At 43.0% G+C, this 15,388-nt stretch overlaps 1 protein-coding gene across 2 annotated transcripts in view; it reads left to right on the top strand.

Annotated features, from left to right (window-relative positions):
• The first annotated feature begins 1,493 nt into the window (after positions 1–1,493).
• The window catches only part of myom3 (myomesin 3), a 75,029-nt gene continuing 61,134 nt past the window's right edge, over positions 1,494–15,388 (top strand). For both annotated transcript variants that reach the window (XR_010452347.1, XM_064945457.1), the window contains exons 1-2: positions 1,494–1,761; positions 4,141–4,267. Coding sequence is in view for 1 of the 2 variants with exons in the window: in XM_064945457.1 (XP_064801529.1) it covers positions 4,161–4,267 (107 nt within the window). In the remaining variant the exon portion in view is untranslated. The remainder of the gene's footprint in view (positions 1,762–4,140; positions 4,268–15,388) is intronic.

The raw sequence follows: 15,388 nt of genomic DNA, 5'->3' as shown, positions 1-15,388 counted from the left end.
AAGTGTCACCTAAATTGATGTGTCACTTGTAAGTCACTATAATGGTGTATTTATAACATTATTGACTGACTGATCACTGATTTGTACGGTAAGTGGAGCTAGATTCTCCATTACAACAGGAACTAATAAAGCTGGTCTCTTCAGCTGCTTTGTTCTGGCAGGGGCAGTCCAGTTATTCTTAGTCAGACTGTCACTGGTGGTATATGATGAGAAGAGGGGGCTGGCAAGTCCAGCTTGCATTGTTTACTGATATACCAGAGGCAGGTGTGGACAGTAAATGCTTTAAATAACCCCCCAACCCGGCACACAAAGAAATGGCCTTGGATGAAGCCTCTTAGTGTCTTTTTAAACCCTGTCACACGGTATTGAACTATCTTAACACCCACACGCATACACTAAAACACATGCATACGTGCATGCACGCGCGCACACACACACACACTGGGATGATAAACCACAAATGATCGACACCGACCATAGAGATCACAGGCATTTTGCTGATATCGTTCAGCAGTCAAATGTTATAGTGAAATAGATTTTTGTCCATATCACCTAGCTGCCGTCTCTCTCTGTCTCTCTCTCTCTCTCTCCAACCAGTCTGAGCTCCATGTTTAATAGTGTAGAACAGTGTGCAATCTTCAAGGACTAATCAGAGATCACTGTAAAAGGATAAAAGGAGACAGAGAAAGGAGGGGGGTGAGGGAGGAGGGGAAGAAAGAGAGGAACTTGGATCAGGGGAGAGACAAAAGTGAGTGAGAGGGGAGGGTGAGTGGAGAGGGGAGGGAGATACAGGGAGGAGAGGGGGGTTGATAGAGAAATAAATCAAGGACGGAAAAGTAGTCTGCGAGATAAAGGGAGAGGTTTGAAAGGAGGAATGGCGTGACTGGATCTCAGCTGCGAATACAATCACTAATAACCCTTGTTCTTTGAGAGGGTGTTCAAGGCCAGTCTTTCAATAGAAGAGAACCAGGCTGTTTTATCTAGGCTCTGTCTTTACCGATCTCGCCCTTGGTCTCAATTAATAGGGAAGGCCATTATGGGGCCAGATGAAGAGGAACACAGAGAATGGACTAGCCCCCACCCCCATTTTCTGTGAATGTTCAACTCCCAATAGGTTTAAGATGATCTTGTTTTATAGACACCTTCACTATATAAAGTCAACCATATATTCACACTCATCCCAACCTGACAGTTACTGATCAGACAGTTGGTGGAATACCTTAGGCATCGTTTCCCCTGTGGTCATTCCAGCTGCTGCTTTCAGCTGCCTAGATCATACCGTCCACTCAACCCTCAATCCTATTGTGTTGTTCTATTGTTGCTACTGTGGCATCTTTGGCCGCAGGTCTGCAGTGCAGACTGTAAGTCTATCTGGCTGGATGGCATTGGCCGGTGTGGGTGGGGGTTTGGGGGTTGGTGGTGGGGGCACCGGAGGGGACGTGTCAGTAGTCTATATTTACCACCTTGAGTGCATTGTGTTTGGCCACATTCTCTTCGTGAAGGACACTTTGTGTCCAGGGCCAGGTTCACCTTCACTGCTCATACAGGGAGAGGCAGAGCGAGGAGCACTGGAGAAAAAGAATAGAGGTACTGTAAAGACAGGTGAGGCAGGGAGATTAAGAGAGAGAGAGAGAGAGAGAGAGCAATTGAGAGAGACAGACAGTGAAAGGTGGACAGGGGACAGAGAGAGAGAGAGAGACGTGTGTCCTTCATGCTCATCTTGAGGGCCTGTGGAGTATAACCCTTTCTTCAAAGACAAACGTAAGTGGCTTTTTATTTCACCCTTACGGTACACCGTGATGTCATGATGTAATCACTTCCTATTTTCTTTCTCATCCACAAGGACGTGTTAAGCATACATTGCAAGGGTCATAAACTTCACATGAATATATAGTGAAAACCAGTACTGGGAAAGTAACCCAATGACAATTAGCGTCTGGTGACTTATTAAGTAAGGGAGAATGATGGACTTTTAATTAAGCCAATGGCAGTGGTGCAAAGTACTTTAGTAAAAATACTTTAGAAAACTACTTAAGTCGCTGGGTATCTGGGTATTTGGGTATCTGTACTTTACTTTACTATTAATATTTTGGACAACTTTTACATTTACTTCACTACATTCCTAAAGAAAAGAATGTACGTTTTACTCCAGACAATTTCCCTGCCACCCAAAAGTACTCATTACATTTTCAATGCTTAGCAAGACTGGAAAATGGTTCAATTCACGTACTTATCAAGAGAACATCCCTGGTCATCCCTACTGTCTCTGATCTGGCGGACTCACTAAACACACATGCTTCTTTTGTAAATGATGTTTGAGTGTTGGAGTGTGCCCCTGGCTATCCATACATTTTACACAAAACAAGAAAATGGTGCCATCTGGTTTGTTAATTATAAGGAATTTGAACTTATTTATACTTTTACTTTTCATGCTTAAGTATATTTAAGTATACTTTTAGACTTTTACTCAAGTATTATTTAACTAGGTGACTTTCACTTATACTTGAGTCATTTTCTATTAAGGTATCTTTACTTTCACTCAAGTGTACTTTTTCCAACACTGGCCAATGGGATGGCATATGTGTTTACAACAATGTTTGACTATGTTTCAGTGTTTGTATTATTTCTTAGTTTTTCCTCAAATTCCTGTGGTTGAACATCATCCTCTTCCTCCATGTATTAGCCTCAACGGCCTCCATATGCAAATAATTCATGTTACTATTACGCTGAGCTTTGCATAGTCTAGGACATTTCCCTTTGTCTCCACAAGAAGTAAGACAAAAAAAACAGAACTTGAGAGTGCATAACTATTCACCCAATTTTAGTCTTCTCTGACCAGAGTACCTTCTACCATATGTTTGAAGAGTCTCCCACACGCCTTTTGGTGAACACCAAACGTGTTTGCTTATTTCTTTCTTTAAGCAATGGCTTTTTTCTGGCCACTCCTCTGTAAAGCCCAGCTTTGTGGAGTGTGCGGCTTAAAGTGGTCCTATAGACAGATACTCCAATCATATCTCAAGCTGGTTGAGTGTCAAAAGAGTCTCTATGTTTGGCAGCCTTCATGGATATGAGTTGAAATTACTCTCTCAAGACGATTAGGTAAAGCCCACATGTGTTGTTCAGACAATCCATGATCTACCAAATAACAAATAATTCATCCCCATGTTACTTTGTTTCTTCTCATCAGAGAGTTGGACTTTGCAGTCTACTCAAGACATAGGGGAAATGGCATTGTGAGCAGAAAGAACATTACTCTCCACTTTCTCCACAGGGGTCCGGGTATCCAGGCACGCACCAGCTAAGACAGATGCACTTTAATACGCTGGAGGTTGACCTTTTTACCACCTGTGCACAAACAACCCTTTAGTTTTGCACAACAATGAGCCGTGAAGGGAAACCAGTGGGGATGCTATCCTGCTGAAGCGTTTGCCATCAGCTGCTTGCTAACGTCAGACCAGCAGGCTCACTGCAATGTCATTCAAAGCATTAAAGCATTAGACACTAGCCACTCGCTTACGTTAGCCCAGGTCGTCCAATGTAATTCGAACAGACCAGAAGGAAAAACAAATGAGGGTGTTTATAATGCTAACGCGCTAACACTGGTGACAGTTGCTTGTGGGGGTGGGTGAAGGAAGTTATCACTAAGGCTCTGGCCTGGTTCTGTTGGTTGGGCGAGCTGCACTGTCGGCCTCCCCCAGAGTAGAGAGTGATTAATGACTGCTTGGGTGGCAGGCAGCGGCATGGTGGCAGACCTGAACTAATGAATTATAACTCGCTCAATGGCCCACAAAGGGCCAGTTCATTTAACAGCGGCCTGAAGCACACCTTTCTCCACGCCAGCTGCACCTGTCTTTACTTCAAACACAAAACAACGCATTGGATATGTGTTGTTGTTGTGCTAATACGATATTACAGGTTTTGGATGCATTTCCATTGACACCTGGCTATTTGAGATCCACCATAAGCATAATTACTATGGTCATAAATGTACATATTTCTCACAATGAAAGTGAAAAGAGATCTCTGTCGCGTTCCTTTGCGAGTCTCCGACATGTCATCTCACAGAGTGGTCCTACTGTGCAATGTTAGATGATACATCCTCCTCCCTTCATCCCTCTCTCATCTCTCCTACCTCCACAGGTGTTGGTCAGGGGTTCACCATGGCAACTAAGACGCTGATGACACGGGTCCAGGAAGAGCAGTCCCACCAGATGTCCCATAGCATGGCACTGGCCTCGCAGATCAAGAAGAAAACCTTCACCTCCAGGTAAAGGCACCCTGGCACACACACCCTGTTTCGTCATCATACCATAGATCATCTTCAGTCAATGCTTTTTATAAAAAAATAGATAGAATAAAGAATTTCCAGAAGATATCTAGTTGAATATGGTGTTCTGTATATACACTATATTTTACAAAAGTATGTGGACTCCCCTTCACATTAGTGGATTTGACTATTTCAGCCACACCCATTGCTGACAGGGGCATAAAATGGAGCACACAGCCATGCAATCTCCATAGCCAAACATTGACAGTAGAATAGCCTTACTGAAGAGCTCAGTGACTTTCAATATGGCACCGTCATAGGATGCCACCTTTCCAACGAGTCAGGTCAACTGTAAGTGCTGTTACTGTGAAGTGGAAACGTCTAGGAGCAACAGCGCCTCACTCGCGATGTGGTAGATCACACAAGCTCACAGAACGGCACCACTGAGTGCTGAAGCGCGTGGTGTGTAAAAATCATCTGTCCTCGGTTGCAACACTCTCTACCGAGTTCCAAACTGCCTCTGGAAAAAATGTCAACACATTAACTGTTTGGCGGGAGCTTCATGAAATACGTTTCCATGGCCAAGCAGTCGCACACAAGCCTAAAATTACCATGCAACAATGCCAAACGTTGGCTGGAGTGGTGTAAAGCTCTCTGCCATTGGACTCTGAAGCAGTGGAAACGCATTCTCTGGAGTAATGAATCATGCTTCACCATCTGGCAGTCCGACGGATGAATCTGGGTTTGGAGAACGCTACCTGCCCCAATGCATAGTACCAACTGTAAAGTTTGGTGGAGGAAGAATTATGGTCCGGGGCTGTGAAGGTAAATCTTAACTCTGCATCATACAATGACATTCTAAATGATTCTGTGGTTCTAAATTTGTGGCAACAGTTTGGGGAAGGTCCTTTCCTGTTTCAGCATGACAATGCCCCTGTGCACAAAGTAAGGTCCATATAGAAAGGATTTGTCAAGATCGGTGTGGAAGAATTTGACTGGCCTGCACAGAGCCCTGACCTGAACCCAGTCGAATACCTTTGGGATGAATTTCAACACCAACTGCGAGCCAGGCCTATTCGCCCAACATAAGTGCCGACCTCACTGATGCTCTTGTGGCTGAAGTCCACGCAGCAATGTTCCAACATCTAGTGGAAAGCCATCCCAGACAAGTGGAGGCTGTTATAGCAGCAAAGGGGGGACCAACTCCATTTTGGAATGAGATTTTGGAATGAGATGTACAAAAAGCAGGTGTCCACATACTTGTGGTTATGTAGTGTATCATACACTTACTTTATGGAAAACGGCTTGCATGGGAGTAAAGTACAGTCAATATTGCACCATCCAAGTATTACTGTATGTGCATAGCAAGACAGATGAAAAGTGCTCTGTATATAATGGAGCCCTGTTTTGTTGTGGGTTGTGGGATGACATTAGAGCTTTTAAATAAGGACATGTAGCCAGTCGGGCAGTTATTGTGAGGTCATTGAGACAGCAGAGCAGTGACGCAGTGTGTGTCCGGGAGTGTGTGTATGTGTTTACTTAAGGACAGTATTAGAGCTACACTCACGTGCACAACCACGCGGTACACACAAGTCCATGTGGATAAAGTAGCCTTTGCATTACACTAATATACTGTATGCAGGAATACACATTCACATACACATTGAGACCCTCTCCAGAAAGAGAGACACGTTGCCGCTTTCATTGATTTACCTACGGATGGGCAGTCAACCTTGTCAGCCTCTCCCTGCCAAAGTTAGCCTTCAATCCCCAGAACAGCCCTGACTCACCACAGAGTCACCCATGCTCATATAAACACACATCAATCAACCAACATTGACTCAAAGACTGCCCACACAAATTCTGCACACACATGTACAGACAGATGACTCACAGACACACACACACAAACTTTAAATAACCCCCCAATCCGGCACACAAAGAGATGGCCTTGGATGAAGCCTCTTCGTGTCTTTTGAAACCCTGTCACACGGTATTGAACTATCTTAACACACACACACACAATACCATTATGTGCATGGTGCCGTTAGGCAGGATAGCCTTGTGGTTAGAGCGTTGGACTAGTAACCGGAAGGTTGCAAGTTCAAACCCCCGAGCTGACAAGGTACAAATCTGTCATTCTGCACCCGAACAGGCAGTTAACCCACTGTTCCCAGGCCGTCATTGAAAATAAGAATGTGTTCTTAACTGACTTGCCTGGTTAAATAAAGGTAAAAAAAAGGCTACGGTTTTACAGGCTCCTAAGCTATTGTGTGTGTTTTTTTGCCACCGTCTCTTATGACCGAAAAGAGCTTTGGGATATCAGTGCAGCGATTACTCACCTCGTAATAGACAAAGATTTTTTTCTTTAACGAGTCGGACGCGAAGGATGTACTTCAGACACCGGACAAGGCCCAAATCCCTGTCATTGGCATTAGGAAGAGACGGAGATATCGGGGGGGGGTAAGTCAGGGTGCCTTGTAAGGATCCGACGGTGAGTGGGTAATCCACCTCTAACATCAGTCCTATTAGCCAATGTGCAGTCATTGGATAACAAGCTGGATGAGCTCTGATCAACACTATCCTACCAACGGGGCATTAAAAACTGTAATATCTTATGTTTCACCGAGACGTGGCTGAACGTCAACATGGATAACATACAGCTGGCTGGGTTCGAGGCACCAGCTGCTCTGGAAGACTGTGATCACGCTCTCCACAGCCGATGTTTTATTTATTTATTTTATTTCACCTTTATTTAACCAGGTAGGCAAGTTGAGAACAAGTTCTCATTTACAATTGCGTCCTGGCCAGGATAAAGCAAAGCAGTTCGACACATACAACGACACAGAGTTACACATGGAGTAAAACAAACATACAGTCAATAATACAGTATAAACAAGTCTATATACGATGTGAGCAAATGAGGTGAGACAAGGGAGGCAAAGGCAAAAAAAGTCCATGGTGGCAAAGCAAATACAATATAGCAAGTAAAACACTGGAATGGTAGATTTGCAATGGAAGAATGTGCAAAGTAGAAATAAAAATAATGGGGTGCAAAGGAGCAAAATAAATAAATAAATAAATAAAATACAGTAGTGAAAGAGGTAGTTGTTTGGGCTAAAATATAGGTGGGCTATATACAGGTGCAGTAATCTGTGAGCTGCTCTGACAGTTGGTGCTTAAAGCTAGTGAGGGAGATAAGTGTTTCCAGTTTCAAAGATTTTTGTAGTTCGTTCCAGTCATTGGCAGCAGAGAACTGGAAGGAGAGGCGGCCAAAGAAAGAATTGGTTTTGGGGTTTTGGGGGTGATGGAGAGATATACCATTCTATATACCATTCTATATACAGAATGGTGTCGTCTGCCCTATCTATCGTTTCCCCAAGGTGTCTGCAGCATTGTGATGTATTTGTAGGCATATCATTGGAAGATTGACCATAAGAGACTACATTTTCCAGGTGTCCGCCCGGTGTCCTCAATCGAAATTGGTGCGTCATTTTCAGCTGCTGGTATTTTTCCATGGGATTCTGAGGGGAAGCAGGCTTCCACGAACGGCATATCAATGAAGAGATATGTGAAAAAACACCTTGAGGATTGATTCTAAACAACGTTTGCCATGTTTCGGTCGATATTATGGAGTTAATTCAGAAAAAGTTTGACGTTTTGGTGACTGAATTTTCGGTTCGTTTCGGTAGCCAAATGTGATGTACAAAACGGAGCGATTTCTCCTACACAAAGATTCTTTCAGGAAAACTGAACATTTGCTATGTAACTAAGTGTCTCCTCATTGAAAACATCCGAAGCTCTTCAAAGGTAAATGATTTTATTTATTTGGTTATCTGGTTTTTGTGAAAATGTTGCGTGCTAATTGCTATGCAAAATGCTAAGCTAGCTTGCAATACTCTTACACAAATGCATGATTTGCTATGGTTCAAAAGCATATTTTGAAAATCTGAGATGACAGTGTTGTTAAGAAAAGGCTAAGCTTGAGAGCAGGCATATTATTTTCATTTCATTTGCGATTTTCAGAAATCGTTAACGTTGCGTTATGCTAATGAGCCTGAGGCTGTATTCACGATCCCGGATCCGGGATGGGTAGTATCAAGAGGCATGTTCCAGTTTAGGTCGCCTAGCAGCATGAGCTCTGAAGATAGATGGGGGGCAATCAGTTCACATATGGTGTCCAGAGCACAGCTGGGGGCAGAGGGTGGTCTATAGCAGGCGGCAACGGTGAGAGACTTGTTTTTAGAGAGGTGGATTTTTAAAAGTAGAAGTTCAAATTGTTTGGGTAATGACCTGGATAGTAGGACAGAACTATGCAGGCTATCTTTGCAGTAGATTGCAACACCGCCCCCTTTGGCAGTTCTATCTTGTCTGAAAATGTTGTAGTTTGGAATTAAAATTTCAGAATTTTTGGTAGTCTTCCTAAACCAGGATTCAGACACAGCTAGAACATCCGGGTTGGCAGAGTGTGCTAAAGCAGTGAATAGAACAAACTTAGGGAGGAGGCTTCTAATGTTAACATGCATGAAACCAAGGCTATTACGGTTACAGAAGTCGTCAAAAGAGAGCGCCTGGGGAATAGGAGTGGAGCAAGGCACTGTAGGGCCTGGATTCACCTCTACATCGCCAGAGGAACAGAGGAGGAGTAGAATAAGGGTGCGGCTAAAAACAATAAGAATTGGTCGTCTAGAACGTCTGGAACAGAGAGTAAAAGGAGGTTTCTGGGGGCGATAAAATAGCATCAAGGCATAATGTACAGACAAAGGTATGGTAGGATGTGAATACAGTGGAGGTAAACCTAGGTATTGAGTGATGAAGAGTTAGATATTGTCTCTAGAAACATCATTGAAACCAGGAGATGTCATTGCATGTGTGGGTGGTGGAACTAATAGGTTGGATAAGGTATAGTGAGCAGGACTAGAGGCTCTACAGTGAAATAAGCCAATAAACACTAACCAGAACAGCAATGGACAAGGCATATTGACATTAAGGAGAGGCATTAGTCGAGTGATCAAAAGGGTCCGGTGAGTGGAGAGGTTGGTTGGGGGTCACGGCGATTTAGACAGCTAGCCAGGCCATCGGTAGCAAGCTAGCATAGGATGGACGTCTGTTATTAGCCACGTCTTGCGTTCCATCAGTAGATTAGTGTGGTTCCGTGTGGTAGAGGGGATTAATCCAAATCACACAACAACAACAAAAATAAAAACAATAGATATAGTTAGAGGCCCAAGAAGAAAAAAAAAATAATAATAATTTTTTTTTTTAAATTGTCCGATTGTCTATTCAGATAGCAGCCGATCAGACAGCTAACGGTTAGCAGGCCGCAGATGGGCATTCAGGTAACGTCGCGACGGAGGAGCCAACCAAATAACTCCTTTGGGTAGATAACATCGGCAGTCCAGTTGTGAAGGCCCGGTGGGGCTCCGCGTAGGCAGTAAAACGGGTCCAGATAGGTGACTGCAGCCCAGGAGTGATTGATGGAACGCTTCAGCTGGCTAGCTCCGGAATAATTGATGTTAGCTCCGGAATCGACGAAAGCCGATAGTCACACGGATAGCAGCTAGCAAGCTATGAGATCCAGGTATGAATGTCCAGAGTTAGCGGTAGAAATCCAGGGACATGGAGAGAAAAATTGGTCCGGTATGTTCCGTTCTGAGCCGCGCTGCGCCATACAAAACTGGCGATAGATTTTCGAGCTAAAGGATAGCTGATGACCACAAACCGTGGTTAGCTGAATACTAACGATTTGCCAGTAAAGAAGCTAACTAGCTTCTGACCTTGCTTCTGATTAGCTTCTGGATTAGCTTCTGGCTAGCTCCTGGCTAGCTTCTGGCTAGTTTCTGGCTAGCCTCTTGGAGTTTCTGGCAAGCTTCTTGGAGGATTACAGATTTGAGGTAAATAATAATTTTTTATAAATATAAATTGGTGAGTCGGGTGCAGGAGAGTGTTTTGAAGATGAGTTTCTGGAAAAAAAATGTTTTAAATGTATGAAAAAAGTTGTAAATATATATATATATATATATATATACGGGACACGACAAGACGAGGACAAAAGACGTCTGAACTGCTATGCGAGTAATGTGTGAGTAAGACCTTTAAACAGATCAACATTCACAAGGCCACAGGGCCAGACAGATTACCAGGATGTGTACTGCGAGCATGTGCTGACCAACTGGCAAGTATCTTCACTGACATTTTCAACCTCTCCCTGTCTGAGTCTGTAATACCAACATGTTTCAAGCAGACCACCATACTGCCTGTGCCCAAGAACACTAAGGTAACCTGCCTTAATGACTACGAACCCGTAGCACTCACGTCTGTAGCGATGGAGTGCTTTGAAAGGCTGGTCATGGCTCACATCAACACCATCATCCCAGAAACCCTAGACCCACTCTAATTTGCATACCGCCCCAACAGATCCACAGATGACGTAATCTCTATTGCACTCCACACTGCCCTTTCCCACCTGGACAAAAGAAACACCTATGTGAGAATGCTATTCATTGACTATGGCTCAGCGTTCAACACCATAGTGCCCTCAAAGCTCATCACTAAGCTAAGGACCCTGGGACTAAATACCTCCCTCTGCAACTGGATCCTGGACTTCCTGACGGGGCCGTCCCCAGGTGGTAAGGGTAGGTAAACAACACATCTGTCACGCTGATCCTCAACACGGGGGGGCCCTCAGGGGTGCGTGCTCAGTCCCCTTCTGTACTCCCTGTTCACCCATGACTGCATGGCCAAGCATGACTCCAACACCATCATTAAGTTTTCTGACGATGCAACAGTGATAGGCCTGATCACAGGCAACGATGAGACAGCCTATAGGGAGGAGGTCAGAGACCTGGCAGTGTTGTGCCAGGATAACAACCTCTCCCTCAACATGATCAAGACTAAGGAGATGATCATGGACTACAGGAAAAGGAGGACCGAGAAAACCTCCATCCTCATTGACGGTGCTGTAATGGAGCAGGTTGAGAGCTTCAAGTTCATGGTCCAAACACACCAAGACAGTTGTGAAGAGGGCACTACAATGCCTATTCCCCTTCAGGAGACTGAAAAGGTTTGCGATGGGTCCTCAGATCCTCAAAAGGTTCTACAGCTGCACCATCAAGAGCATCCTGACAGGTTGTATCACTGCCTGGTATGGCAAATGCTCGGCCTCCGACGACAAGGCACTACAGAGGGTAATTCGTAAGGCTCAGTACATCACTGGGGCCAAGCTTCCTGCCATCCAGGACCTCTATACCAGCCTGTGTCAGAGGAAGGCCCTAAAAATTGCAGAAGACTCCAGCCACCCTAGGCATAGACTATTCTCTCTGCTACCGCACTGCAAGTGGTACCAGAGCACCAAGTCTTGGTCCAAAAGGCTTCTTAACAGCTTCTACCCCAAAGCTATAAGACTCATGAACAGCTAATGAAGTGGCTACCCAGACTATGTGCATTGAGCCACCCACCCCCATTTTTACACTGCTGCTACTCTTTGTTTATTATCTACACATTGTCACTTTACCTCTACCTACATGTACATATTACCTCAATTACCTCGACTAACCTGTGTCCCCGCACATCAACTCTGCATCGGTGCCCCCTGCATATAGCTTCTGTTATTTTATTGTTGCTCTTTAATTATTTATTTTTCTATTTTCTTATTTTTTCTTTTCTTTTCTTATTATTTTTAAATACTTTAAGTTGTTTTTCTTAAAACTGCATTGTTAGTTAAGGCCTTGAAAGTAAGGATTTCACTGTAAGGTGAAATCCTGTTGTATATGTGTTGTATATGTGATCATACTTCGTAACTATTATGTGGTGTTTTTAACGAAAGGAATAACCAGCCAGTGGTCCCAGTTGATTGGTGTTTACTCTGATGATAGACACAAGAAAGCACATTAGATATGCAGGACAACAGTGTGTTGGGGTGGCAGGTAGCCTAGTGGTTAAAGTGTTGGGCTCGTAACTGAAAGGTTGTTGGATCTAAATCCCTGAGCTGACAAGGTAAAAATCTGTTGTTCAGGTCCCTGAACAAGGCAGTTAACCCACTGTTCTTAGGTTGTCATTGTAAATAAGAATTCATACTTGCCTAGTTAAATTAAGGTAAAAAAAAAAAGTTTTGTTGATGGCTGTAGATTTGTGATTCAAAGCATGCATGTCAATATCAGACCGGGTATTCTGTATTCAAACATAAATGACAACCATTTTACACAATACAATAAAGGGAAGTACCTGACGATAAATACAAGGAAGCACATTAGATGTGCAGGACAAGTCTGTTGATGGCCGTAGATTTGTGATTTGTCTGTTAGCATGGAAATAACTGAATTAGCAGGGAGCTAATGTGACCAATACAATTAGAGCATGCGAGCTAACTCGTTCTTATAGCAATAATATATAAAAGTTCCCACGATCTAAACAGATACTGTACACATACACAGTATAGTTGTTACGGGATTCTTCCGTCGAAGGAGAGGAGGACCAAAATGCAGCGTGGTTAAAATTCATGTTTGTTTTTAATAAGAAAACTATACATGAATTAACTACAAAAACAACAAACGTGTAAACCCAAAACAGTCCCATGTGACACTGACACAGGAGACGATCACCCACACAACCCAACACCAAACAGGCTACCTAAATATGGTTCCCAATCAGAGACAATGACTAACACCTGCCTCTGATTGAGAACCATATCAGGCCAAACACAGAAACAGACAAACTAGACACACAACATAGAATGCCCACTCAGATCACACCCTGACCAAACAAAACATAGAAACATACAAAGCAAATTATTGTCAGGGTGTGACAATAGTGGTTAGTGATTTGGGGATCAAATCCCCGAGCTGACAAGGTAAAAATCTGTCATTCTACCCCTGAGCAAGGCAGTTAACCCACTGTTCCCCGGGTGCCGAAGACGTGGATGTTGATTATGGCAGCCCCCCGCACCTCTCTGATTCAGAGGGGTTGGGTTAAATGCAGAAGACACATTTCAGTTGAAGGCATTCAGTTGTACAACTGACTAGGTATCCCCCTTTCCCTATATACACATCCGGAGATATACACCACTGTTCAAATGTTTGGGGTCACTAAGAAATGTCCTTGTTTTTGAAAGAAAAGCAAAAACATGTGTCCATTAAAATAACATCAAATTGATCAGAAATACAGTGTAGACATTGTTAATGTTGTAAATGATTATTGTGGCTGTAAACGGCTGATTTTAATGGGATATCTACATAGGCGTACAGAGGCCCATTATCAGCAACCATCCCTCCTGTGTTCTAATGTCACGTTGTGTTAGCTAATCCAAGTTTATCATTAATCCTAATTGATCATTAGAAAACTATTTTGCAATTATGTTAGCATAGATGAAAACTGATGTTCTGATTAAAGAAGCAATAAAACTGTCCTTCTTTAGACGTTGAGTATCTGGAGCATCAGCATTTGTGGGTTTGATTACAGGCTCAAAATGGCCCGAAACAAAGAACTTTCGACTGAAACCCATCAGTCTATTCTTGTTCTGAGAAATGAAGGCTATTCCATGCGAGAAATTGCCAAGAAACTGAAGATCTCATACAATGCTGTGTACTACTCCCATCACAGAACAGCGTAAACTGGCTCTAATCAGAATAGAAAGAGTGGCAGTCCCCAGTGCACAACTGAGAAAGAGGACATGTACATTAGAGTGTCTCGTTTGAGAAACAGACGCCTCACAAGTCCTCAACTGGCAGCTTCACTAAATAGTACCCGCAAATTACCAGTCTCAACGTCAACAGTGAAGAGGCGACTCCGGGATGCTGACCTTCGAGGCAGAGTTCCTCTGTCCAATGTCTGTTCTTTTGCCCATCTTAATCTTTTCTTTTTATTGGCCAGTCTGAGATATGGCTTTTTCTTTGCAACTCTGCCTAGAAGACCAGCATCCCGGAGTCGCCTCTTCACTGTTGACGTTGAGACTGGTGCTTAAAGCTGCAATATGTACATTTAGGGCGATCCGACCCGATCTGTTATTTTCATTGAAAGCAAGTCTAAGAAGCAGCAGATCTGCTCTATATGCACTATTTCTATGCTTCCATTATGAAGTTTTGTTTTTGAGACTTTTATTTTTGTTTTTTTACACCAGCTTCAAACTGTGTAAAATACAATATTTTTGCAGTTGAGACACAACATCATCATAATAATAATAAATTACAATTGTAGAATGCTTTTCATTAACAGATGTAAATCACAAAGATCTTTGCATTGAGAACAACCATTAAAATAAAAAGGCTTTAAAAAGGACTATACACTTTCAAAGATGGTTTAGTACTTTACAAGATACAGAAAATAATGAAGGAATCGACAAGGACAAAACAACAGAACTCTAAGCTAACATATAAGACCAACAACAGACAGACACCACATGCACTTGAATATAGGGTGGGTAATTTCAATCGTAGAAATATAATTCATATATCCTGTCCCTTCAGACCACTGCAGTTTAGCTGGAACACCATTGAAATGTGAATTGAATTGAACATTTCACAATTAATTAATGCCACAAATATGGCATCCGGTCCACCCACCATTAAATGTCCATTTCTGTTCTATTATCTATATTTCTATGATTTCAATAGGTTTCTTGTGGAGGATTGACAGTATAATTTAAAACAACAGACATTCCAATTCAAGTCAACATTCTCTGTTAAGTGCCCTCTTATACCCCTATAAACAGTAAGGAGAACACTTGCTGTTTGGGAGGCAAGTCGAGACAATAAAGTTGTAGGAGAGGTGCTAACTTTTGCTCAACTTTGATCCACAAGGGTCCATTACACTTTAACAAGAGCAACTACCGCTGCATTCAGGAAATATTCTGAGAGATAATGCTTGTATCAGGTCTTATGTGGGCTGCTTGGCCTATATTCTGGGTTTTGAATTGCCCCACGCTACAACACATTTCTGAAAGTCCGAGTTTATTTCCCCCACAAAGTGAATACAGACAGCTAATTTATTTGACCATATTGCTTCAGGTACTCCTTTCAGAAAGAAAGACTACTTGTGATGACAATGGTAATTGTTGTGACTTCCCGTTTTATTTTGTTTATTTGCTGGGACAGTTCCCCTTTTTCACAGAACTCAGAGAGAGCAACT

Source organism: Oncorhynchus masou, chromosome 29, assembly GCF_036934945.1.
Source record: "Oncorhynchus masou masou isolate Uvic2021 chromosome 29, UVic_Omas_1.1, whole genome shotgun sequence".
Taxonomy (NCBI): domain Eukaryota; kingdom Metazoa; phylum Chordata; class Actinopteri; order Salmoniformes; family Salmonidae; genus Oncorhynchus; species Oncorhynchus masou.
This window is presented reverse-complemented; position numbering and strand designations above follow the sequence as displayed.